Source organism: Dasypus novemcinctus, chromosome 3 (assembly GCF_030445035.2).
Source record: "Dasypus novemcinctus isolate mDasNov1 chromosome 3, mDasNov1.1.hap2, whole genome shotgun sequence".
Lineage (NCBI taxonomy): Eukaryota > Metazoa > Chordata > Mammalia > Cingulata > Dasypodidae > Dasypus > Dasypus novemcinctus.
This window is the reverse complement of record NC_080675.1, coordinates 93594035-93621698: the sequence shown is the minus strand read 5'-3', so window position 1 is coordinate 93621698 and position 27664 is coordinate 93594035. Positions and strand designations below refer to the sequence as shown.

The window sequence follows — 27664 nt, the reverse complement described above, 5'->3', positions numbered from 1 at the left end:
TAAGATAAGCTGGCAGTGATAAGGTTGCATTATACAGCATCCAAATGCATTACTCAGGCAAGAAACATGCAATGAACACTTAGTGTGGATGGATAAAACTAACCAAGGTCCTGTCTAGAACTGAAATGGGACTTTTTCAACCTGAATATTAGTGATTTTTTTTAAGATTTTATTTTTATTTATTTCCCTTCCCCTGTACCCTGCCCCCCACCGCCTCCAGTTGTCTGCTCTCTGTGTCCATTTTGCTGTGTGTTCTTCTGTGTCTGTTTCTATCCTTATCAGCGGCACCGGGAATCTGTGTTTCTTTTTGTTGCGTCATCTTGCTGTGCCAGCTCTCTGGTGTGTGCAGTGCCATTCCTGGGCAGGCTGCACTTTCTTTCGCGCTGGGCAGCTCTCCTCACGGGGTGCACTCCTTGCGCGTGGGACTCCCCTACACAGGGTACACTCCTGTGTGGCATGGCACTCCTTGTGCACAACAGCACTGCGCATGGGCCAGGTCACCACATGGGTCAAGGAGGCCCGGGGTTTGAACCACAGACCTCCCATGGTAGGCAGGCGCCCTATCCATTGGGCCAAGTCCGCTTCCCTTAGTGATATTCTTGATATAAGCCACTGTATCCAAAGCAGGAACTCCTGTTAGATTCTGCCTTATTCCTTGTCATCTTCCAATGGTCTTAGGAAAATGAAAGTTAATTAGTAAAATTACTTGCCCTCTCCCACTTTGGTGATTGCACACACACACACAAGCACAGGCTTAGGAACTCCCTTGTGTGTGACTTAAGCCTCCCAGGCCATGGTCCAGTTGCAGGATACCATTTTGTATAAAGTTATATCAGAGTGTGAACTCAGGCTTTCAAAAATTCATCTTTGGAACTGGCACCCAACTTTTGATCATCCCAAGTAAGTCAGATCTCCAGAAATGTGTTTCCCCACTCTAATATCAGGTTTATATTTTTATCTATGTATTTTTGGCATTTAGCCTGGTCTATAATAGAATATTATAATCATTATTACTATTTTGTTATTATTAATCTTAATAATGCTACTAACTTAGAATATACATTTTCTGCCATATTATTCTTTTTACACTTTAAGGATAATGAATATCAAGATATCAGTAGAAAAATGGTAGTTTCCTTTGGAGTCAAGTTTCTTATTTGGTCATTCAGTTTCCATATTTGTGAGGTCAATATGACCCTCACGATGTTTGGGTTTTTGTACTGCCTTCTTATTATCTCTCTTAGAAAGGCTTTCTTGTTTTTTTTCCTGCCTAAGCACTTAGGTTTTTGGCTCACATTTACTCAAAATATACTAGGCTTTTAACCTCTCCCAAATCGGGCTTCCTTGTCCAATAATTACACATAGCAACAGTTTGGTTCTGTAAATGATTATTGAGTATCATCAATAAACCAGGGACTATAGATGGCTTTTTTTAAAAAAGAAGAAGAAATTGATGAAGCCTAAGATATGGTCCTAGATCTCAAAGAATATCCAGACTTATCAGAGAAACAAAGCATTCACGTGCTAAAGGTCTAATAGCGATTTTCCTGTGAATGTGCTGGGATGGAGGTGGTGTGGGACCAGCTCGGGGAACCTGAGATGCAGGGAGCCCCACTGGCTGGAGACAGAGGGGCCCATGTGTACATCTGCATCCCTTGGCAGGGAACAAGCACGATCCAGCTACACGTGTTTTTGGAAAAGGATTCAAATCTCTTATCTGCTGAAATGTTTGACTTTCTTGAGGACAAAAAGCCCCTTGGCAGAGAGCATTCTTGAGTGAGGTGAGGAGAGAAACAAGAATGAGTCAGGCATGAGTCACCCAAGAGTCTTGCTCAGCCCAGAGAGGACGTGCTGTCTCTGAGTCATGCGGTGGCATGTTTTTGGCGTGTACCGCAGCCTCGCGTGCTGAAAAGGCTCTTGCTCCTACTCTTTGCAGCAAGTGAAAAATACGCTTTTGCAAATGTCCCCAAGAAAATGGTGCTGCCTTCTCAAGCGTGGCAGATGAGATGGGAAGTGCTGGCCTGTTCCCTGGTATCTTTAGAAATATTCACACCTACTTGGCCTAATGTTTCCCACAAAGTTTTCTAAGGAGTCTTTCTCAGCAGAGAAATAGCCAGAGGCTGTGTTTGTTGAGCATTGTGATGAGGTAGTGAGGGCCAGTGGGTAGCACTGGAGCTAATGCCGTTTACATCCCTTAGAGAGACCCCATCAAGCCGGATAGCACCCATTATAAAAAACACTTTAGGATTAACCTTTAGGATCAGCTTTTCCAAGGTTCCAGCTTTTTGAACCTCTATGAAGGGGCTCTGCCTTCTGTGAGAGGGTGAGCAGGACCAGAACCTTTTTGTTATGCACTTACCCAGAGTGTGACTATGGGAGCAACAGATTCACCTTTGGAAAGGGGACCCAGGTTGTTGTCACACCAAGTAAGTGAGTCAGCCTCCTCCTGCACAGATGACCCCTCCCCACCCGATCCCCAGTGCTGGACGACCTCTTATCTGATTTCCATGGGGCAGGGGAGGGGAGGCGAGCCCATGCCACTCATTAATGCCACACCTGAGGTTCTTAGACAGTTGCTGTCCTGAATCTTTGCCTGCCCCATTTTGGTTCTGCCCTCTGCGTCCATCAGCATCTCCGCTGACCACACTCCCATCCTCTGTGTAGAGCTGTCCCTACCCTTCCCTGGGGTTGACTTTCAAATTAAACAAAGGACCACAGAAGTGAGAGCTGGAAGAGACCTTGGGGAGCATCTGGCTCAGGTTGCAGGGGGAGCCTGAGGCCCAGGGTCAAAGCCATCTACCCAAGGCTATGCTAACAGCCGTGCAGAGCAGCGTCAGCCTCCGGCCCCTCACTCCCACCCCTGAGCTCAGCAGAGCTGCGCAGCTCTTGCCATTGCAACCCTCAAACCCAGCGTGAGCAAAGCAGAGGGCTGGCCACACAAAACTGCCCAGGAGCCAAGGGTGGGGCTCCCACCTCACGCAGCCACCGGCCAGGACTGTGCCCGGGTCATGACACTGTGACCCTCAGCTTTCACATCTCTGATGTGGTGACCATGATCCCTGTTTCCTTTTATCTTTCAAAAAGGTTGTGATAATTATTGTGACTTTTTTTCTGTAGTCCTAGGCCTTCATGGAAGCAGGAATCCATCTGAATCAAGGTCACTGAGGGTTTATAAAGGAATCAAGGTGCGCAGGGCCTGGCTTCTGCTTGGAGTCTTGCCTCAGACGGGTATGCAGGAATCAAATCCCTGGGCCTCCCATAGGAAGAAGGGTGGGAACAGGCAGTATTTAAGAAAAAGGCACGGAGAGGGAAAGATGAGAATAAGAAGAGCTTCAAGGAAGGGAGGTCAGAACAACTCAGCAAAATATAGTCCAAAACCTCTTTTGCTCAGAGCACTTTCAGAGGCCTCTTGTATCTGACAATGAGTTTAGGAGTCAGATCCTTAAATATTTGCCCCAAGCAGGCAGGTTGTTGTTGGTGGTGGTGGTAGTGGAGGTATTGCAAGATTGGGAGTAATGGCTGGGGCTGCAGCCAGGAAAGTGGTGTTTCCTCCTGGGTACCTGGTAGCCAAGGACCTCCAGCCCCAGCCCCTGGCTCCCGTCACTGCCCTGAGTCTTCAAGGCTCAGAGGCTCTGAGGACAGCTGTGGGAGGTTTCCTCCAACTCAAGGCAAATGCCAGCGAGTCTTTTCCAGGATTATTGCCTCAACACCACCAGGGCAACCTACAAGAAGAGGTAACATGAGATAGGTTTTAGCAAAGGCTTTCCTCAATGTGCATCAGGAGGAACCTACAAACTTGTATTTGGAAGGGGGACCAGCCTAGTTGTTCATCCATGTGAGTATTATGGAAATGATCGAGGGAAATTTTGTGGGCAGAGAATATATTTTGGAATGATACTGCAATAATGAGAGAGGGAACCTGTAACAAGGTCGGCTCCACCGTTAAAGGAGTCCATTATTGTCTAGGAGGAACTTACCAGTGTATCTAATGAAATGACTGAGGCTAGGCTGAATGAGAGTCTTGTGCACTGCTTTCAGAGGACAAACCCCAAATTTTGGAAAAGAGCCTTTACCCTTGGTTATGTTTCAAAGAACTTTCTTTCTGCAAGCCATTGGGGTCTACCTGCCCCTCAATCCCCTGGCTGAGACACTGGCAAGACCTCTTCTCAGATGTGTGAGTTATCTGTCCCCTAGAAAAGAACCTTCCAACCAGGGTGCTGATGGGTGGTGGGGCAGGGATAGGTCTCCTCTGGCTCCAACCAGCCTCAGCCTTTACCCCACTGTAAAGCACTGCCGGGACTCATCACAGTATTAACTACTGTTTACTGCATGTCTGATATGTGCCATGACCATACTCTGTCCTTCATGTAAGTTCTCATTTGATGCTCACATCCATCCTAATGAAAGGTAGGTGGTATTGTGCCAGATGAGGAAACAGAGGTTTGGGGTAAATGATCTGGTAGGAAATGACAGCAGTGGGGTTTAATTCAGATCTATTTGACTCCAGGACCATCTTGTTAACCATCCCCCCTGCACCCTGTGAAAGCAGACCCCACACCTCACCTGCTTGGCCCTTGTTTGCCCATCCTGAGCCTTCTTGCCATAGTGACCAGAGAGCCTGGGCATAGGACTCAGCATTTCTGAAGAGATCATCAGTCATTGAACTGGGTTGGCAAGATTCAGGCATGGCAGGAAAGGAAATAGAAATTTAGGGGGACAATTTATTGGGCATAACATGACATAGAGAGAGAAGTTTATTACCCAGACGATGGAAGAGGCTGTTAAAAGCCTTTGTTCCCTAGGAACATGTGTACCAATGCGGGACCCACCAGCAGCCTTCCTGGGTGGCAGAGGGCAGGTATTTGTACTGCACTGTACCAGAGTGTGGACACAGGCAGCACATTCACTTTTGGGAAAGGAACAAGACTCAAAGTATATCCAAGTAAGTACCTGACCTTAAACTCTGGCCAAAATCACAAAAGTTCCTACTTTGCTTTCTTAGGTGATGAATCTGTGCTTCCTACACTAATTTTTCATGTTTCTTCATGAGGCTTGAATGCTTTAAAATTTGAATTCCCAGCCACTGGCTCAATAGTATTTATTTTCTAACGGTAGGAATTGCGAATGGGAATTGGCCTTTTCATCATTACAAAGACAGACTCTTTGTTGCTTCTAGATTCCTTGGAGACAAAAGATCTTTATCAAAAAAGACCCATGACAGATTATGCAAAAAAAAAATTATTTTTGTTACCATCTCATTTTCATGAAAGGTGATGAACTAAACTTCCCAAAGACCCTGGGGTTTGGACTCACAAAACTCTATGTCCAATTGAGAGATGGAGGAAGAACTTAAAGCCTAAATAATGCAATAAAAACAATAAAAAGTTTAGGAAATAGAACCAGAGAGAAATTAAAGGAGAAATGAAATAGTCCTAATAAATAAAGAAGACAGGGAGCATGACTGCATTAAAAATGAATTAAAAGATTGAAAGTTTTTTCCAGTCAACAAATATCTGTTGAAGCAGCTATTATGTCAAGCACTACGCTAGATGTGGAAGAGTTAGAGGGAGAGAGAGAGGGAGGGAGGGAAGGAAGGAAGAAAAAAGAAAAACAGGAAAAGTTACAGTCCCTGCACCAAGGATCTCGCAGTGGGTAAAAAGACAATTAGACAATTACATCCCATTGTCATCCTTGTGGTAGTGAAGCGCCATGCAAGCTCAATGGGCGCATAGAGGAAGGTGTGCCCGACCTGCTCTCCTAGGTGCCTGTTCCTTAGCTACACCCGCCACTGTGCAATGTAAGTCTTTCCTCCATCCTTACTTCTCAACAGCCCAGCACAAGGCCTGGCACTGTACAAATGAGCATCGAAAACATGACTTTTGGGTAGGAGAGCCAGGAGGGCTTGGGATGGGGGATAATTATTGTTTAGAACTTGTTAAACATTAGCAGTTCTCTCCAGTAGAGAGAATTGTTAGACCTCGAAACAGGGAAATGACAGTATCCATCCAAATGCGTGGGGGTGGGAGGAAGCCCGTCCTCCAGGGAACAGCTCCTCTGTAGTCATCTGTTCATTTGTGTGCTGCTCCAAAGCCTTTTCCCTGCCATGGCTTGGTTCCGGCTGATTTAGAAAGCCCTGAAACCCATTATATTTCTCAATAATCAGAGCTCAAAGCCATAAGGATTACAACATCCGTGATAGGGAAGCAGCACAGGTGACTTTTAGCAGCAAAAAGGAAAGAGGTCTGTTGAGAAATGAATGAAATCTACGTCTCTGTTGAGAGACCACCCAGGAAATAGTTGTTCTAAGGAAGCACTTTTCCATTAGGACTGCAATCACCTTTGGAATACACAGCTCCAAGGTGAGACTGGAAGAAGGCCAATAAATGCACATTTGGGCAAGGCTTTTAATTCATCATTGTTTCTAGTAGGTAAACCCTGCAAAGCATGGGGGCGACACGTGTCCTGCACACACTGACAGTGTCCGTATCCACCCTGGAACTGTTTCTGAAAGTGGCAGGAGCATTTGCTGCACAGCTGTCTACGTGTTCAGCAATTGCACAAACAGAATGAAGCTGTTTCAGGATGATTAGAAAGAAATAATCAGCATAATGAGCATAATGAGGACCCTAGTTGTTTCAGCAGGAGTGGGTAGGAGAACAAACAGATTCAGAGCACAGAAAACTTAAAGGATAAAATTAGGCTGAAATTTGGGATGGAATTCTAAATTCTTGGCACTCTAAGGAATATATATCTGCATATATTCCATGGATATAAAATGAGTGCTTTAAGAAAAATGGGTTCCTGGATCAAATAAGTTTGATAAGCACTAGATTTTATTTTTACTGAAGGACTTCTCAGAGTCTTTGAAATTCTGATTTGCATTGTCAGTCTTCAAGACTGAAATATAGTAAACAACATTTTCCAAACTTTTTGAGCTTAGAATCTTTTTTTTTTTTTTTTTTTTTTTTGGCAAATTTAGAAGAACTACAGTTCTGTGCAGTTCTCACTTAGAAGTACTTGTGTAAACCGTTCTCAAACTTCGGAGTTGTTGTGTTTTTTTTTGTTTTTTTTTTTTTTCCTCCATCTGGCTGTCAACCTTAATCTTAAAAACCTCCAGAGAAAGAGACTCTCAGGCCCCATATGTAACTCATCCTGATTCTCACAGTCCTCCTTGTGCATTTTGTGTGAATATTCCTACAGCAATATTAGCCTTTCTCTTTCTCTGCCCTCAAAGAATGATAGAAGCCACTCACTTTTTAAAAGGAGACTCTTTTCTAGGCCTCAGTTCCATCATTTTTAAGACTGACCCTAGGCTTTCCACCTATTCCCAGGCAATGAACTTTCCCCTCGAGATTTATTTCCTGATTAATCTCCAGCTATTCTCCAGACTCTTCCATTTTTCCTCTTTCTCTTTCCTGGAGGGTGAATGGGCACCCACCCTCCAGGACAGCCTGACCAGCTCAAGACAGGCCGTGAGGGAAATGTCGGTGGGACATTACACAGGCAGCTGAGGGCAAGGACCCTGGGGGCCGTGCTTTTCTCCCTTGTGAGTGAAAGGTGATGTGGAGGAGCCTGGAAGACAGGGCAGGAGGAGGTGCTACCCCAGGCAGGCTGGCCTGGCCGTGCACAGGCTGGAGTTCTCGTAGAGCCGGTCCTGTTGTGCATTTTCTGTTGGCCGTGGAAAGCTGACCTTTGGAACGGGGACCAGGCTGACCGTACACCCCTGTGAGTAGGACCATGCACATGACCGGATCAAAATTAACCAACTGCTCATCTATAAGAAAACAGGCAGAAGACTTATGGCAAACTCAGGGATAGATGAAGACTCATTTTCCATTTCCGTAAGCTCACTTGGTGACTTAAAATGTTCCCATTTCTCATATTAAAGGTAGAAATGCCAAAAGCCAATTGAGTAAATGAAAGTCTGAGCAGAATAATTTACCGAAACATTAAAAGAGTTCTCGGTGCTTTCAAGCGAAGCCGATAATATCAGTACCAGATAATCTGAACATTCAGGAAATTAGCTAAGTGCCCTTGGGGGAAAGAGATGAGCTAACAGCAAACACAAATTCTTTTCTACAGCAGTGGTAAGCTTAATTCCCTGGATTAGCTAACGAGCACAGTTCTGGGATGCCTGCTCATAGTATCTTCCTCTTTGGAGTTTAGTAGTGTTTGGACCCCTCTCCCAAGGGTGAAAGTAGCCCAGACCCCCATGTGAAAGGTATTTATACCATTAGAAATAATGAGGAATGGAGGCAGTGTGATAAAGCATTCATAGCACAGCTTGGGAGGCCAACAAACCTGGAGAAAATTCTGGCTCAACTCTCATGAGCCATACTTAATAAAGTCTCCACTTTCTCAATGGCAAAATGATGATAACCACATCATAATAATATGCAACAATGTCCAGAATATAGCAAGTAATTAATAAGTAGTAGCTTATTCAAAATTTCATTATTGTTATCAAGGCTTTGCTATCCTAAGGTTTACCCAATTGGAAAGGGAAAGGGGAAAGAGTTCTTTGGGAAATAGGAGAGCTAAGAAGCAAAGAACCAGAGAGCCCTTTAGGCAGGTGCCCTGAGACCCTGATGGGCTCCAGCGGTTAGCACAAGAAAGGTTATCGCAAAGACCTTACCTGCAGTGGGGGTTCAGCAGCGGTGCCACACTAACCTTTGGAGTGGGAACCAGAGTGAGTGTCCAGCCAAGTAAGTACAGTGGGGTAAGGAGGGGCATGGACAACTAACTCTTCTTCTCTAAGATGCTGAGCTGAGCCCAGATGTTTTCTTCTACAGGATCCCAAATGATTCTTTCCACCTACCCCTAGAAAATCCTCCCATCCAGCCCTCGATGCTCTGGAGACATTATCGTTAGACTGGAAATTTAGGTATCACAAGGCAGGCAGTAAGCCAGTAGTCTCGGACCTTCCACGAGACAATCCAAGCTACTACTCTCCTTAACAGGGCTCTGTGCTTTCCTGAATTCTTGGTTTGATGAAATCACATGAAATTGCAGCTTCCAGCCCAAGATGGAGCAGGAGGAAAATAATTAAACATGCCAGATGCAAAAATCTCAATACGAAAGTGCAGAAGGTCTAACTCTTAGGAGAGTAATCCTCCTGTCCCCTGAGGGAGATGAAAGCTTCTCCTCTTTAAGCAGTAGGAAGGTCCAGTGAGTTTGTGTACTGATGTCACCTGTGGTGTGAATACTGGAGCAATGACTGGTAAACTCACATTTGGGAAAGGGACCCAAGTGACCATAATATCTGGTGAGTTATCCTAGGTGGCTCCGTTTGCCACCCCATGGGCCAATGTCCCTAATCCTTTGCCTGGGAGTATCAATCATTACCATGGTCTGGCTAACTGTGGATGTTACACCTAATTGTCTTACAGAGACTTCTGTGAGAGGGAAAAGCATCATTAACAATGTTGAATATCTGTGTTTCTCTAGGTCAAACCCATTAAAGTTTGACTTTAATTGTTCAATGAATATTTTTTAAATACTCTCTATGTGGTCATCATCACCTTAGGTAACATTAGGCTGAGTATAAAGATGTCTCAGATAAATGCCTGACCTGTCCCCAAAGAATATGAAAACTAGCAAAAGGGACAGAATTATTCTAAATTTAGCTACCTGAAAATTACTTTAGTACTTGTCAATTGATGTCAATAGGCACAATAGAGATTCAGAGGAATGGGGTTCTGGCTGGAAATTGGCCTAGGTGGGGTAAGATTTTGCAGTGGAGAGGACTCACTGAGCCCTGTGGATGGCTAAGTTATTTATGGACAAGGGAAGTTCCAGACTTAAGAACAAGAAGAAAACAGTGATGATCTTGGGAATGGACATAACCCATGTGCTTTGACCTAAGTAAACACATCTGACAGGGAAGTTGGAATGGACAACAAAGCAAAGATGTCTTCTTAGATTATGGAGAAAAGGAGTACTGCTTGCTGCCTTCAGGAGAATGCATTTAGAGCCAGGGCCAGGAACTGGGAATCCAATTTAGAAATGCAGACCAGATGGGAAGGTGAGAGGGGGTCAGCTCTTTGCATGGTCAGCTCTTGCCCTGGGGACCTCCTCTGTCCTTTCACAGTGGCTCTAAGAGGGCTTGCCCCATCCCTCGGAGCGGGAAAAAGCTAAGGTTTTCTGTAGTGGAGACGTTGGGAGTGGGCCACAGGTGTTGCCTCCTACTTGCAATTTGGCCAAGGAACCAGAGCTTTTTCTCCTGGTGAGTCTGCCCATGCGTGCCATTTCCTTACCCTCACCAAAGCCTCAGGGACCCAGAGTCAGTGTCGCTGACTCACATTTCTGGGTTCCTACTGCCTTACGACAAAGCACAGATTTATAGAGGCTAAAAAGCTTTCACTCACGGTGCCATTCCTGAGGGTTAAAGCACTGGAACATTCAGACATGTGCTACCACAGCTAGTTTTGAATTAAAATGACAGGTTAGGACATGGAATAGCTGAACTTCCACGTTGAAAGATTGATCCAGTCTTACTAAGGTTACGTTTTGATATCATTAGTGCAGGATGTGTTTATCTTGCTAGGGTATAAGGTGTCTTGCCACAGGGCTCTAGCAAATGAACCTCTAAAGACCTTCAAATTTAAAGTGTCTTGTTTCTTGTGTTCAGACAAAAAAGAAATTGCACTAGAGGTACATGGGGTGAAAGAAAAAGGGGGCTAAAAAAAACAAATTTAAGGATCAATACCAAGTTTTTTGACCAGGGAATCTAAAAAGCAGACATTCTGTATCATAGTCATCAGCCCATTTGTTTATTCAACAATTGTTTATTGAGCACCTACTGTGTGGCAGGTACTAGGGATACAGTGGTAAACAGGGTCCCGGCCTTTGCTCTCAAAGACCTTATGTTCCAGGGAGCCAACCTGAAGAGTTTGATGTAGCCATCCTCCCATGGCACATAGAGGGCCTGAGAGAAGGTTGCGAAGGTGGAAAATCAAGCTTTCTAGACCATGGCAGAATGTCATGCCAGAAAGTCTGGGCTTTATCCAATGGGCAATAGGGAGTCCTTGAATTATTTTGAAGAGAAAGCAACCCTATCCAACCCACGCTTTAGAAAAAGTATTTTGGAGGATGAATGCAAAAACGAGACTGGGGCGGGGCAGCTGAGCAAAAGAGGTTGGTGGTCGGGAGCTGCACAGGAGAAACAACACTACAAAGGCAGGGTGGTGACGCCAAAGTGCATTCACTGCGGCAAAGACGACTTGTGAGCGCTAAAAATCACCCCAATTCTTTGACTCTATTTTATTGCTCTTTCAACTTGATCTCTTGTTATCAAAGTTGAACAACAATTGGCCTGCCACTGGTAGAGTAACCCGCACAGACGTGAAGATGGTTTTTAAGTCTTGCACCAAGCCCCTGTTGCCTCTCCTCAAAATCTCATGTTCCTTAGCATTCTTCTCTCTAGTCCAGCACTGTCCCGTAGAACTTTCTGGTAATGATGAAAATGTTCTATGAAACTGTACTGTCTGAAATGGTAGCTACCAGTTTCATATAGCTGTTGAGTTCTGGAAACTGTAATTGTTGAATGAATTTTTTATTTTATTTTATTTTAGTTCATTGTAATTTAAATAGCCACAGGTAGCTAGATACTGTCATATTGGACAGATTGGTCTAGACCTTCTCCAGGCTGACATGCACTCGCACCAGGACATGAGTGGGTATTCATGCAGGACTCAAAGTTGGGCATCTGCCCCCCACCCCAAGCAGCCTTCTTCCCCCTCTGTGTCTGGTAGCACCTTCTCCTCTGCCTCTCCCTCAGTCCGCATTCCCTCAGCACCTCCACACCCTTCCAGGTCCCCCTCCCAGCCCCACCCATGGCCCCCACTTATGACTAACTAACCTATTGGGATGTGTCCGTGGCACTGTCTCTCCCCTCTCCTTGAAAGAGCTGGACCTTAGGTCCTTAACCCACGGTGATGTCAGGCCCCAGGGCATGTGGAGGTTGCGGCTTTAGCTGTCTCTCAAATGAGTCCCTGGAGCTCACCCTCTGCTCAGCAGCTCCAGAAGCAGCCCCTGGTGGCAGGCAGCTCTGCCCTGCCTCGGCTTCCTAAGGCATGCCAAGGGCTGATTTCCCTGATTTGAAGTCCAGCTGATGTCTGTGTTACCAAGGCCACCCTGGCTCCCTCAGCAAGTGGGGTGCATTTGGTCGGGTGTGGGAAACCTCGTGTACTGATTTGGTGAGGAGTTGTGGGAGCTGAGAACCGCAGGGGCAGGAAGCCTTAATCCCAGCCCCGCTGTAAACTCTCTGGGTGGCCCCGGGTGTGTTAAGCTTCCCAGCAAACCTCTGCTTCTTCCTCTAAAGGCAGGAGGTCGGGAAGAATAAACAGTGAGAATCGCATTAAAAACACAAAATCCCATGGAAATACTGAAGAATGATTCTCAGCACTAAGGAAAAGCCTCCAGCAATTCCTGCTTCCTGGAGGTGAAGAGTAGAAACTGAGACTGTATATTACTTAGCAGCAATGTTTCCATGGCAAGGCCTTGGCAAGCCTCAAAGGCTGCAACTACTAAAATGTGTTCAGTACTTTGCACTTGGTTAATGTAATTCTATATGGAGAAATTCTCCTTTGTTTCTCAGAAGAGTCTGGAAAGAAAGTGGACAAGGTAACATCCCCAGTTAACAAATGAAATTCCTGAGACCACAGAGCTGGTGTGACTTGCTTGCAGCCCCAAGTGTAGTAAATGGTAGAGCCAAGGCTTGAACTTGGGTGTTCTGATGTAATGTCCAAAATTCTTCATGATAGAGAAATCTCCTGCTAATGTGAGAGACATTCTGAGTTAAGGCCAATCCCAGAAACCTCCCATTTCTGCCAATGCCAGCATAGGTGGGGGAGTCCACCTAGAGTCCACGCTGCCCAGCTTCCTTTGCCATGTCTTTCTTCTAAGCTTGCTTTCACCCTTCTGCCGGAGCTGCGTTGTTGTTTATTAGGCCTGCTGAGGTTTTGGAGAAGTTCCTATCAAGTGGAAGAAAGAGCAGTATCATTAAGTAGCACTGTGTTTCTAGTTTCTTCAGGCGGCAGTCAGGGAGGGCCTGGCAGAGAGCGGTCACTGCGAGCCTGGCTCTTAGCCAGGACCCATGGCTTGTGCGTGTCCTGAGGCCCAGGCCATCGTAGGGAGCCACTCTGTGAAATGTTCTTTCCCATCCAAAGCCTGTGAAGGGGACTTGCCAGCCCCGCCAAGCCCCGCTCTGGTCCACCCCTGGCATCTGGACTCCGACCCGGGTGGGGGCCAGGAGGGAAACGGCAGCATCTCCTGACCCTGTGTCCTCTCGGTCCACAGTTATCCACCAGCCTGACCCCTCCGTGTACAAGCTGCGTGGCCCTAAATCCAGCAACACCTCCGTCTGCCTACTCACCGATTTTGCGTCTCAAGACAATGTGACACAAGAAATGAAACACATGGTGTTCAGATCAGGCAGCACTGCTCTGGACGTGAAGGCCATGGACTCCAAGAGCAACGGGGCCCTAGCCTGGAGCAACAGCATCAATTTTGAATGCAACTCCGCCTTCGAGACCTATGCATTTTATCCCAGCTCAGGTCAGTGCAGCCTTGGAGTCTCCCCACTTACAGAGGCCTACTTCTGCCGGGCCTCAGTCTGGTGGTGTCTAAAAGCTGCTGTTTGGTGGTCTAGCCTCAGCCATCATCAGCAGAGCCCCCTACCCTCTAGGTACTGAGGGCCAATGAACTCTCTCCTGGTAGCCCCAGAATGTCCCGAGCAAAAGGCAGAAGGGGAGAAGGTGGTAGGAGAGGGCGCTGCCCGGCTCGGTCTCCGCTGCTCCCTGGGAACCCTCTGGGAGGTCCCGCCTCCTGCCTCCGTTCAGGCTGCAGAACCCCCTGCTCTTCCAGGCCCAGCTCTCATGCCCTTTCTCCAGGCTACATCCCGGTCCCTCTCCCTCCCTCACCCTGTCAAATGAGCTTGTCCCACCTCCCCACCTCACCATCATTCATTCATTCAACAACCATATATGGTGTGCTGACAATGTGCCAGGGGCTAGGGGAGAGGATGCAGGGTCTGCCCTGACAACGTTCTACTCTACTGGGGGCAGACCACCCATAAGCAATGGGGAAAGCAGATAACTTCAGATTGTGATTGAACTTGGGGTTGAGGAAGCCACCACTTTAGGGACAAAGGTCAGGGAAGGGCTCTCTGAACAAATGCTATTTGAGGAAAAGAAGGTACCAGCCCACACAGAGGGCACAGAGACGCTCCCGCAGAGGCCCTGGGAAGGAACAGAAATGACTGCAGCACAGCAAGCAGGGAAAGGGTGTAGGAAATGAAGTGGAAGAAGCAAGTGAGGGCCAGATCATAGGGCCTCAAAGGTCTTGAGAGAGGGGACGACACTACTCTAAGTACACTGGGAAGCTACTGGTTGATTTTAAGCAGCAAAGTGACATCAAATTTACTTTTTTAAAAGATCACTCTGACTGCCCAGTGGATGGTAGGAACCAAGAATGGAAGCAGAAAGGGAGCTATTGCAGCAGAAAGGTGATGGGGTTTGAGCCAAGTGGTGGCTGGGGAGTTACGGAGGTGGCTAACGTCGTTTGTGCTTCAAAGGTGGAGCCATGAAAGGATGAGAAGAAAAGGAGGGGATCAAGGGAGATGGCTGGATTTTATGCCTGCATCAATGATAATTCCATTTATTGAGATGGAGACAACAAAGGCACAAATTTGGGGCGCAGGGATCAAAACTTTGTGGAACACATGAAGTGATCTATACTCTCTATAGCACTTGGCACTGTGTACATGTCTTGCTTCCCCTACTGGACCGGGATCTGCCCTAGGACAGGGTCTCTGTCTGATGGGTTCCTTGTGGCCTTGTGTCATATAACATGTACTTTGCACAATCAGTGTTTGTTGATGAATGAAATGGTACCAAGGAAGCCAGGGTGTTGGTCCAGCCCAGGGCCAGTGGCTCTCCCCAGCAGGTGCCGCATACAGTAGGTTCACTCAGTCCGCTCTGCAAGGAAGGCTGGCAAACGTATAGACATCCACCCGCCCAGCTCCTGGGAGGTCTGGAGTGGGAGAGTCAGCCAGGCTCTGTGTTCTAAGAAAATGTCTTTGTTTCTATTTTTAGAGTATTCCTGTGATGCCAAGTTGGTAGAGAAAAGCTTTGAAACAGGTAAGAGAAGGGTCTAGCCTGGCTTCACACATGGTGGGAGGCGATGCACCCATAATCACCCTACTGGGGTGGGAAGGGAATAAGGTTATGAGGGACATAAAGTTATGTCCCTGGGAATAAAGTTATGAGGGACAGGACTAGCCTCTGGAGCCCTGCTCAGAGCCCTGCCTGGGGTTTTTCTTGGATCCCCAAGTTCCTCTCACCTTTAATTTTCCTTTACATTCTAAGCACTTTGAGGATGAGTCTCTAGTTTTACTAAGCAATGACTCACTCGTAGGCTTATGTATTCCTTTCAATAGCTCTACCATCAGGAGAGCCAAAGAGAGCTTCTGGTTGACCTAGCTCTGAAATGTCTGACTCTCTAATGTATACCTCTAAACTCACCAAGGAACCTCGAGGTCATTTTGCCCCCCACAGTCAGGGGATTTTGCCTTCTTTCAAGAAGCAGTGCTCATGTGGCCCAGACACACAGCAGAGCCCTGTGTCTCGAGGGCTCCCCCACCCACTCCTCACCGCCTACCCTGGGTCCATATTCATCGCCATTTGTTCTGTTCTTACTGTCACCCTTCCTGTGGTTTAGCCACTAGGTTCTCAGTAAAGGGCCTGACACAAGGGATTGATCTAATTGCCTATAAGTTCCGAGCACCTAGCCCCCATCTCCACCCACAGAGGGACTCAGAAATAGAAGAGGGGCTAAGCTCAGTCAGTGTACTTCTTTTGAAGTAAATACTGTCTACCCTGGAGGAACGCACAAACATCTGTTTATAAGGGGATAGGCACAGAAGCTCAAAGGGGAGGCAAATCCAGGAGTTTGGGGGCAAGCTGATACAGGGAGGTGTGCAGCCCTCCTCCACACATGCCTGTAACCGCTGCGGCCTCTTTGTGTTACAGATATGAACCTAAACTTTCAAAACCTGTCAGTCATTGCGCTCCGCATCCTCCTCCTGAAAGTGGCCGGCTTCAACCTGCTCATGACTCTGCGGCTGTGGAGCAGCTGAGGTGAGTGGGCATCTCGGCAGGGGGGTGGGGTGGAGGTGGCGCCGAGGGCCTGGGGTAGGTCCCCAAACCCTGAGAACAAACCTCCCCACAGGGTCTGGCATTTAAGTCCAAAGTCAGGGCTCACCAAACTCTTCCATTTCATCCCATTACAAGTTACTCCTGTTGCCAGCAATGGCCCAGAATTTTAGCAGGACACCACACACTCATTTCAGTCACTTCCGTTGAGCCCCTTCTCCCCTATGAGGTGTGAAAAACACTTGTTTTCTCCATTTTAGAAAGGAAGGAACTGAGGTCAAGTAACACCCAGGGCCACGCCGCTAATGAGTGAGAGAATCAGAGCCACGGCCACATAGACCCGGTGCCCTTTCCGTTCAGAGCCTGTGCCTGCTACTGGGTCTCTTTCAGTGCATAACCAAAAGCAGGGGTTCTTAACAAGGGGTCCATGAGCTTCAATTGAAATTTTAAAAAGCATTATTCTTGTGGGGACCTGTTGGTGTGGGTATTATATACTTATTAAATAGTGTGGACTTAGTACGGGGTCCATGGTTTTCACCTGACTGGCAGAGAGGTCCATGGAACAAAAAAGGTTAAGAACGCCTGACCTAAAGAGACCCATGTCCCTTAGCTAATAGTGAAAAGATATCATACTCAGATCACATCCCAGTCCTGGCTAGCGTCTCCATCCCCTTCTCCCCCAATGCCCCTGGTCATCCTGTTGAATGGCACATTCCATCCCATCACTAGCAAAAAGAACCTCAGGGCCCACGTGTGTCGCCTGGCCCCAAATGGAGACATCTCACCACATCCTAAATCGTCTGAGGCCTCCTCTGCCCAGTCTGACTTCTGTTCCTTCTCCTCCAGGTTGCCAAGATTTTAAGGGAGCCCTGGGCTCCGTCAAGTCTTCCTCCTCATTGCCACCCTTCCCCCCACCTTCAGGCAGAGGGGAGAATTCTCTACCCCCCAAGAAGAAGGCGCCCACTGCCTCTCTGTTCCCACTGGCAATGCCAAAAACTGGATGCTGCCCGACTTTCGTGATCAAGATGCTGAATTGCTGCCAAATTCTGCTGCCTTCATCCCCCATCACCTTCATGCTGCTTTTCTTTGCCTGACATTTACGGCAAGGGCAGGCACAGCTGTAGCCTTGCCTGACTATGAGGAAACTCCTGACTGGTCCTGAGAGGTGCCTCTGAAGTCCCTCTGTATAACAGAAGTCTTCTTGGCCTCTAGCTCCTGGGAAATGTTCTGAGGAGTTTATATGTTTTTAAATAATGTTCATAAAGAAATACATATGATTCTTTTTCCCAACGTGTGTGGGGGAAGGATCTCATTATTTAGGCCCTGCTATGCTGTGGGAGAAATGAGCTCCCTCTCTAGGCCCTGCTATGTGATGTGTCTGAGCCACGTGGTGTATTCAGCTGCCCATGACTTCATTAAACATGATTTGGACGAGCAAAGGCTGTGCTTCTGTGCAACTGGGTCTGGTTGGGGTCATTTTCTGGTTGCTGTTGATCACTAGCTGGGCAGAAGGAACTGAAGCCTTTGTCCACAATGCCACACACAGAGAGCCTTACTAACAAACAGCTTAAGTCAATCTCTTCTTGGAAAATTCCACTTAGAAGGCTGTGCTGGGAGCCAGGCAAACCCACTTAAAAGCTCGGCCCCTACTCTTCCAGTCATGCCACACTGCTGGGCCACCCATAGCAGGAGACCCAAGCACATGGGTGGTGGTGATTTGTAGTTGAAATTTGGTGAAAAAGGACCAACAGAACAAGTTTCCCCAACGCCCACCCCCCACCCCCACCCCCATTCCCTGCTCTCTGGGAACATTCCCTTTGCCTTTGCTCCAGAATGGATTCCCACTGAAACTCTGCATTGTCCCACAGACTTGTGGCTGGGAGCCACCCCCTACTCCGCTCTCCAGGTCCCAGCACAATGCCCAGCCCCTTGGAGCCGGCAGGGAGGGAGGGACCCTAGCAGGACTTTCCACCCACACCATCCTGGACATGAGTATGAGGAAAGCAGAGATGACCTCTCTCCCCTTAAGCCCAGGGACTCAGCCAAGGAGAGTGGATGTTCCAGGCCTCCACCTAAAGGGCAGGGGGTGGGATCCCTGGGGCCTCCATGGGGTGCTACTCTCTCTCCAGCACTTTCAGGAGCCATGGATGCTGATGGGAACACACCTCAGAGACCACTCAGCCATCTGCCTAGCAGTTGCCTCTACAGAACCAAAGCAGAGTGCTCACCAACGCCCGGGGTGTGAGGGGGTTCTAGCCCAACACCCCCATGGGGCCCCTGTGTGTCTCTGACCACACCGGCCGGAAGTCTGCAACACCTCCCAGCCACAATCCAGCCCTGCTTCTCTTTGCAGGGCTGGAGGCACCAGCTCAACCTTGGGCACAGCCCTCCCCTCTACGAGCTTCAGGGTCACCACCCACAGAATGTGGTCAGCTCCATGCATCCAACTCTGAGAGCAGAGAACCATGGTCCCACCTCCTGGTCAGTCCACCTCCTGGTCAGCCCCACGAGGGGAGTCACGGAATCCTCGGTTCCCCCTGAGCTGCCTGCTCTTCAGCCTAAATACAGATCCTTTTAATACTACTACAGGGAAAGAAGTTCTCAGAGGAAATACCATCACAGCAAGGTCACTCTCACACCTAAGCACACAGGTCCCGTCTTCCCAAAGGAGGGATTCGCCACCTTTGTGGAACTCCAGGCAGGCCTCTTGCTCAAAACTGCCTCCCCTGACATACTGCCAGAGATTCCACCATCGGGAATTTCTTTTAATTAAAGCATTCTCTTTCCCGTATCAAATGAAAATGCTCCTGGGAGGGTTAATAGAGCAAGCTTCTATCAACTGTTAAAAACTCAGGGCAAATTGGTTTATCTTTTTCCCCCTAAAGTAGTAATTCACTTTTCCCTGTATAAAAAAAGATCCAGGCAAGGTAAGTGTGGGTGGCTGGGGAGGTAGGCCAGCTCCTGAGAGTCAGCTGCAGTGGTGTGAGGCTGCAGGGGACCTGGGTGCCTGGGACAGGGACGGAGCAGAGGCCCTGGGAGGCAGAAGGGGCCAAACAGAGACCCTCAGATAACCTCAGCAGAGGCCCAGGCTGAAGGAGAAGGAAGGGAGACTTCAGGCCATTACAGCCCAGTGCCCAGGCGGCCAGGCCAGCGGTTCACAGGTCCCCTAAGGCCACCGAGGACCTATGTGAGGAGATGCTGCAGGGCCTGGGAATCCATCCTCACAACTGGAGGGAGGAAGGTCTAGGCTGAGGTGCAGGGTGATGGGGCCCTGGGTAGGCTGGAGGCCAAGTGGAGAGGAGGGCCAGCACCGCTCCCTAGGAACCTCCTTAGAAACCCCCACCAGGGGCCCCTCAATCCTAGGAAGGACCCTCCCTCAGGTCTGCTGCTAAACCTGAGGCCAGTAAGGGCTGAGGTCAGAGGAGTGGGCCAGGAGCAAGGGGGTATGTTGAGTGGGGGACAGAGACCCCATCCATCTTTGACCACTCTGCTCTCAGGCCTGCTCCAGGCCCCAGCTGGGATACCGAGGGGAATTAAAGTTGTCTTGTGGGGAGGTGCAGGAAAAGGGTTCCTGGGTCCACCAGGGAGGTCAGCGCTGAGCCTAGGGCACCAGTGGAGCTCCTCAGTGCAGAGGGTCCAGCAGTAAGGACCTGGGGACTGTCCAGCTTGGAGAGAAGAGGCAGCTGATAATCAAATCCACAGAAGGCCCAGGCTGCACCAGACCAGTTTGGACCCAGCGTCAGGGAACAAAAGCAGACATCCGGCAGGAAGCATCTTACCAGGCCAGTTGTCAGATGGGTTTCTCTAGACAGATGTCCTACTGCCCCAAAGGCTGAAATGCCTGGAGGCAGAAGAGTAGCCCAAACGACCCCTCATGATCCCAGGCCTAGCACTCTAGAGCAGTCTCTGAAACTTCATCCAGAAACCTGCCCTTTGAAAGCAACTGGAGTCACAGTCCAGTCAGGAGAAAGAACAGGCCGAGCAAGTACATGCTTCAGGAACATCCCCGTGGGCTCTGCAGCTCTGACGGGTGACCCCTCTGCTGTTATCCATGAAGGAGGCAGCCAGCTGAGTCTTGAAGGACTGCTTATCTTCTAGGCACCCTCAGAAAATCCAACGCCCCTGGGTCACGTGGAAAGCTCTTAAGAGATAGCAACCTGTACCTAGATTTTCTCATGTAGTTAATCGTTTAGTGGCATTCTTTATTTTACCTTGAAATAACAAAAAAATGAAGAAGAAAAAAAAAGAGAAAGTTGGCACTTTAGTTATCTGGTAACATCTCAGCTAGAAAACCCATTGAACTATGCCCTGCTGGGAAGGGAACCCTATTCCCCCACACCTAGCACAATACCTAGGCATGAAAAGATGCTAGATGCTTAAGACTTAACCATCAGATGAACAAATGAATGATTAGTGGAATCAGGCACGGAGAGGGAGCTGAGCTGAGAGGCTGGTGGGAAGGCACAGGCACGAGAGAAAGGGGATTAATAGAGGAGGCTGGGTGAAATTCTAGCTCACAATGTTGCCAAGAGCTGAGTCACCTGTCCAGAACTATCAGGAGAGGCCGAGCCTGAGCGATGGCCTCTTGGCCGGCACAGCCCCAGGGCGGGCACCCATCTTCAAGCCTGGAGGGCAGCTGCTCCCAGAAAGCACACAGGGCACCATGAGTCAGAGCTCCGTCTCCTGTGTGGCCATACCAAGGCCCAGGTCCAAAGGTGACGTTACTGTGCAACCTTTCTCTGCACCTCCCACCCTTAAACCCCTTATCCTGTCTACCTCCTTGGGCACAGGGTGGGAATAAGGGCTTCTGACTGAGGTGAGCGGGTCTGGGGAAGCAGCAACCTGGAGTCCCGGGCTGTCACCCTTGTTAATAAATGCATGGATGGCTGAGAGGGCTGCAGGATGGCCAGGGCCGTGCCTTGTGTAAAGGCCACCTGGGCCACGGGGGCAGGGGCAGGGGCGGGGGCGGGGAGGTTCAGGCGTCATTTCACAGACACACACCTGCAGAAAGTTTCCTCCCATTATCAGATGTAGAGTTACATTTTGAAATTAATAAAGAGGCCAGACATTGAGTCAGTAGCCAGAAGTAGGGCAGGAAGTGGAAAAAGTCTCCCACTTCCCCCCAGGTGTTTGGGGCCTGGGGCAGCCCCTACCCATTTCCATGACGTCATGCCTACCGAGAGGGGTAAATAGGGCACCCTTTGAAGCTCTCCCGCAGAAGCCACATCCTCTAGAAGGAAGGGTTAAAAATACTGAGTTACTGATAGCATCGCCCCAGGCCACGTGCCGGGAAGAGGCAGGCTGGGCCGTTACACCGCTAACCGCAGGTGCGCCGGGAAGACCGCCAGGCTGGGGGGTGGCAGGTCCCTCTGCCAACTGGCACCCACACCCAGCAGAGGCCCGGAGGCGCCGCCCTCCTGCCGCAGCTCAGGAGCTCCCTTACCCCACCTCCGCCGCCCCGAGACAAGCCCTGGGATCAAACCTTCTATCTCACCTGATTTAACACTTGCTAAATACAGGACAGGCCTTCAAGGCTTATGTCCAGCTCACCCTCCCCTGGGAGGGGTATGGGAGCCCACAGCTGACTCCGCAAAAGCTTGGGCTGGTTTCTCCCTGGGATGCCCACTCTGGCTGGCCCTTCCATCGACCCCCCACTCCAGGCAGAGGCTGAAGTGCAGGGTGATGGCCCTGATGGGGGTCTGCTTCTCAGAGCTAAGAGCCCAGGATTCAGGAGTCCAGGAGGCAGAGCCTCAACCTGGGACTGGAAAAATGTCAGAACTGGAGTCCCGGCTCTGGGGTAATGTCTCAAGTCAACCACCTGGGGGCAGCAGCGCTCCACCAAAAGGCCTCTTCCCTTCTTTCTGTTTAATTCTGGAAATGTAAAGCCCTAGAAGCTTAGGAAAGGCTCTTTTCAGAAGAAAATGAAAGGTCAGGTGGCTTTCACTGTGCAAGCCCCTACCCTGTGCCAGTCACTGCACTGGGATCCAGGTCTGTGTGACCCTGGCACATCTCCACGGAGAAGAGAAGGGTCTCCGTGAGGCCCCACCAGCAGCAGGGGGCACTGCCTGCCCAGGATGGGCCATGCTGATCACAGAGCTCTAGAGGGGAGCCCAGAGGGCAGGGCATGGGAGAAGGCTCGCTGGGAGCCGGGAGAGAACTTTGGATTCAGAATCAGGGAGACTGGCTGACGTCCAACTTCCACTTCTTTGCTAGCTGCACAGCCCTGCTGTAGTCACTAACTGCTCAGAGCCTCAGTTTCCCAGTGGGCTAGTGCTTTCATAGGGTAGTTAACAACCAACCATGTACCAGGCTCTGGGAAGTCAGTCTGTACAAACTGTATGATTCCTTGCAGATGGAGTTCAAGAACAGGCAAAACTAATCTCTAGTCACCAATGTGAGAAATCGGAGCTGTGATTGCCTCAAGGGTTGGAAGGCTTGACTGCAAAAGGCCACGAGGAGATTTCCAGGGGTGGTGGCAGGGTTCTGTATCTTGATCTGGGTGATGGTTACACGGGTGTCAAAATTAATCAAACCCATTGCACTCGGTGAACATATTTTGGAGCACTGCTGCACCATATAGATAATCGTTTACCCTACAGTTCACACTCTACCCAGTACATTCAGTGGGTTATGGCAGAATATATAAAGTCCAGCATCTGACCCTGCAACATCATTTAGGACAACTCAAAGTCCCCAAAATGCCCTACATCACATCTCTTCTTCCCTCTCCCTGCCCTCAGCAACTACTGTGGATGGAGGAGGTTGTTGGTGTGGGAGGAGTGGGGTGAGGGGGTAGGGGGTATAAGGGAACCTCTTAAACTTTTTAATGTAACTTTTTGTGTGATGTATATATCTTCAAAAAAATACAATTTACAAAAATGATGGGATGGGGTGGGGAGCGGGGTATATGGGAACCTCTTATGTTTTTTATGTTTTTTAATGTAGCGTTCTTTGTGATCTATTAACTTTAATTTAAAAAGTGTAAAAAATGAAAGGAAAAAAATGAAGCCCTGTATCAAAAGAAAATAAAAAAATTTTTAATTTTAGGAAAGCAATTCATCAAACTATATATGCATTTTAGTGTATGTAAATTATCTCCATAAAGTATTGTTTGCATTAAACACACACATACCATACACACACACATGCAATTTCTGTCCTCCCAGAGCTAACAGTCCCGTAAGGACATAGGCATGAAAGTGACAGGTTGATAACTGTATAATCATGTGACAAGCATTATTGTACTATGGGGAAAGGTCCTTGGGCAGGAGTCGGGAGAATAAGGTGCTTATTATAAGCTTTGCTGCCCTTCAACTAGGCTTCTCACCTAATGGCTTTAACTTTTCTGAGCCCCAATTTTTCATCCCTTATGGGAGATATAAATACTTGCCCACCTACTTTGCCTTATTGTTGAAGGGATCAAAAGAGATAAGTAAACTGAAACTCCAATGCAAATATAAAGTGGTGGTGCATCAAAATGCCCAGGAAAATGAACCAGGGTGTATCTGCCCAGCCCTGCCCTCAGGATGGGTCAGGCTCAAGCCAACTAGACCACCATGATGAGAAAAAGGGGAGGTGCTGCTTAGCTAAGCCTAGGACTCCACAGGCCCTACCAGTTCAGGACCGCCCATAGTGGGTGGTCACATGTGCCGCCACTGTGGCCCCAGGAGCTTCAGGTTACACAAGCGTGTGCCTTTTGTTACTCCTTCCTGGCTTCTGCAAAAGCCTGATGGAAGGGAAATTACAGGAGCACAAGGCACTGGCAAGGCTGGGGCCGAGATTCTGACAGAGGCCAACACCCCTGGCCCCAGTGCACTCTGGGCTTCTCCAACTCCTCTCACTGCGTCATCCCATTTCTTATCTCCCCTCTCACCCTCTGAGGACGTACCTCCTTCAGAAGGGCCCCTGTGACCCCTGGCAGGACACAAAGTCTTTCAGAATGGAGCCAGACCTTAGCAGCACCCTCCAGGGGTTGGTTCTCTGTATAACATCTTCTCTTAGGTCAGAACACCCTTAAATCGTTTTAGATTTAACACCCTTAAATTGTTCCTTTGGGAACAAATGAGCCAGTCTCCCTGATGCTTTGGAAATCTGAGCATGTTCCCATTCAAGGGGCAATTGGACTCCAGGGAGAGATTCCTCCTGTTTTCAAAACCTTCCTAAAACCCCACAGAGAAGCTGAGGAGCCTGTCTACCATCTCACTGAACCAGCCACATAAAAGTTAAAAAAGGAGAAAAAAAAGAAAACAACATTCATGGAACAGCATATAAATATAAGAAGACAAGGCTAACAGGACTTAAGAGGGTTTAACTAGATCAGGGGTTCTTAATCTTTTTTGTTTCACAGCCCTCTTTGCCAGTCAAGTGAAAATCACAGACCTCTTACTAAGGCCACACTATACTGTGTATTATTTAATAAGTGTATCACACCCACACCAACATGTCCCCACAAGAATAATGTTTTTTTGAATTTCACTTTAAGCTCACAGACCCCTTGTTAAAAACCCCTGAACTAGATGAAGGAATTTCAGATAGTGGTAAAAAACTGTTTTCCATTTGATGTTTCCAGTTCTGATGGGAGAAAACCAGGTTAACCTTTAAAAAGGATTTCTTTCCAGTGAAAAATGCAAGACACTTTTATCACTCTCTCCAGTATCTTCTCACTAACCCATTATTCTGTGATTTCCAAGGGACACGGATGATAAAACCTCTTTATCTAGAATTTTTATTAACAATATCCTGTGTCTGTAGAACACCAAAGCAAACACTGTCTTTTGATCTTCACAATAAACCTAAGCAGTAGGCAAAGCATTCTCTCTGCAGTTTACAAATGAGGAGATGAGGTGAAGTGACTCATTTAGGATTACAGTAAACTGGGGCCTGGATCAGCACTAGAGACACAGAAGTCCCAGCCAGTTTTAAGTGCAGCTACTGTAGGGGAGGAGCACGGTGTTTAGTATTCTGCCTCGGGTCCTTCTCTCCTCTGTGACTCTGTACCTATTTGATCCCTCTCCCAGATCAGATTAAAATGGCAAAACAGAGCTCTACATTCAGGGAGGCCTCCCTCAATGAGTATCTGTTGCTGTGGACAGTCTCCTACAGCAATAAAACTCCACTTCTCAATCACATGGCAAAGAGGGTTAAGTAAGGAAGTAGCTAGAAATACGTGCCCTGGCTGGTCCCCTGCCTGCCTCTTTCTGTCAGGGCTTAGCCTAAATGACACCCAAAACTGGGTGTTGCGTATCTCGGAGTTGGTTATACTATTCTCTCAAATTTTGTGTGATAAGTTCAATAACAAAAAAGTTTAAAAATAAAGTGGTTCATCCCTGGGATTTAGGAAGGCAGAGCAGGCCTGAAGAGCAAACCCTACTGGGGACTCTGGGCGAGGCGTCTCTCCTCTTCCTCCTGGGAAGGAACGAAGCCTGCCATTGGCCACCACCATCCTGTTGCTGAAAACCAATCGAACTGGACGTGCAGCTGGTAAAAGCATTAGGTCGTGGAACATTCTCAGCATTTCTGACTGCTCTGAGTATACCAATACATGTATAAAGCAGTTACATTAACAAGGTACTTTCACTTACAGTTTGTTGGGACAATCGTGTTAAGTAGTATTATCCCCATGCTTATTATTTTACTATTTATCTCATTCAAAGCCTAAACCAAATGCTTTGGAATCAGTCAGAAATTGGAATCCTAACATTTGCAAACTGAATCTCCATTTCCTCATCTACCCGATGTGATTATAGGAAAATAAATAACAGGAGGGCATCAATACCATACATGCATATGATACTCAATAAGTGTGTTAGCTCACTCACTCCTGGAAAGTAAGGGCTGTGTCTTAGCTTTCATAATTACATACCCTATCTAGCACAGTGCCCAGATGCCTAATTAATTATCTGATAAACTTTAGGAATAAAAGGTTCACAAAAGGTTAACAGATAATAAGTGACAGAACAGGTCCTTGAATTGACACTTGTAGACTTTCTGCCAACTTCACACTATCTCTCCAGTAGCTTGAAAATACATCTATTTCATCGCACTAGCACTTTCCAGTGAGCTTGAACCCAACTATAAATTCAATGGAAGCAAGATTTCAGTTGTTGTTTAATACTTCATAAACTCCCTACTTTTCTACTCATTCCCTAAGATCCTTGTTCTAGAAACTGTTTTTCCCATTTTTAAAATATTTAACTTTTTAAAAAATTAACTAATTCAAAGTCACATGGCAACCAAACTTTAGTCTAGACCTCCATAGCCCAGAGTTGCACCCACCAAGGCGGAAGGACAGTAGGGTCACACTGAGGGTGTACCCAAGATCCCCATCCATGGTAACCAGCCAGTGCTAGCTTGTAGAGTCTCCAAAAGCAGAGAAATGGCCTCTATGACCTCCCCAAGTATTTTCCAGCCATCATAACAAAAGTGTTTTGAAGCCCAAGATTAAAGGCGGTGTTCAAAGAGGCCAAAGGTATAGGCTGCTAAAAGAAGAAAACACAAGAGATGGTTTCCATGTGATAGGGGACAGGAAATGTGTGGGCAGAGGTTTTCAGTGCTTGGCTTCCTGCCACTGCAGAGAGTAGCAGGCAACTATGTACCATGGCTGTGATAAATGGCGTCTGGCCTCACAAAAGAGCATGGAAAATAAAAACAAACTCACCTCTTAAAGGTGCTGAGCTAGAGACAGCAGGAAATGCTAGGATATACCTAATTATCTGTACAGTAGTACTCAAAATCGACTTGTTCAGCATGGTTTACTGAGCACCCATGTGTAAGGGCCAATGGAAAGGCTTCATCACAACAGTGACTAGATATTTTAAAAGGCCCAGAAAAAAATAAAATAAAATAATAAATAATTTTAAAAAAGGCCCAGAGAAAGAGACACCCATCTAAGGAAAAGATTACCTATCCTAGTTCAATGCCTCTCATGCACCATGTCTTCAGCGCCTTCAGCGAAAAAAATTTTAAAAACCACGAGAATTAGAAACTCAAGCAGGGCTGGGGGTATGCATTTCTTTTAAGTTTGATTGAAGGAAACTGCAGTTTCCCACAGCTAATTCTTCTGTTCATACTGAGTTGAAAACCACTGAACAAGTCAATAAAGCCTAAATACAAATGAGTTGCTGTAATGGGCCTTTAACTAAATTTAAACTCAAGACTCTAAAAGCAGTCAGTAGGCTTTGCCCCACTCCAAATGATAAAAAGACACACACCAAAGATGAAAGATTCCTATTGGTAACTGGCTTGGATAAATAACCTGCGACACCAGCTAATCTAATAAATAGAAATTTAATATGTGCCCCAATGTATCTCAAAATCATTGTGAGAAATTAAAAACCTGCATGTTAAAGGCTCTGAAAATTGTGATGTCCTCCATGACAAATTACTGATTATTATTTCCAGTTTTCAATCCACCAGATTTGAAGTTTGGATTTTTACTATTCAAAATACCCTCTTTATATAGACTAAAAATAATCCAAACGGAAGCAGACTTGGCCCAGTGGTTAGGGCAT

At 47.5% G+C, this 27664-nt stretch overlaps 1 gene segment (V, D, J or C); it reads left to right on the top strand.

Moving 5' to 3' along the window:
- LOC101444481 (T-cell receptor alpha chain constant-like) overlaps nt 1-17593 on the top strand; it is a 76695-nt gene extending 59102 nt beyond the window's left edge. The window contains 4 exon segments of the C gene segment in view: nt 13300-13557; nt 15096-15140; nt 16032-16139; nt 17001-17593. Coding sequence covers nt 13300-13557; nt 15096-15140; nt 16032-16138 — 410 coding nt within the window.
- The last annotated feature ends 10071 nt before the right edge of the window (nt 17594-27664 follow it).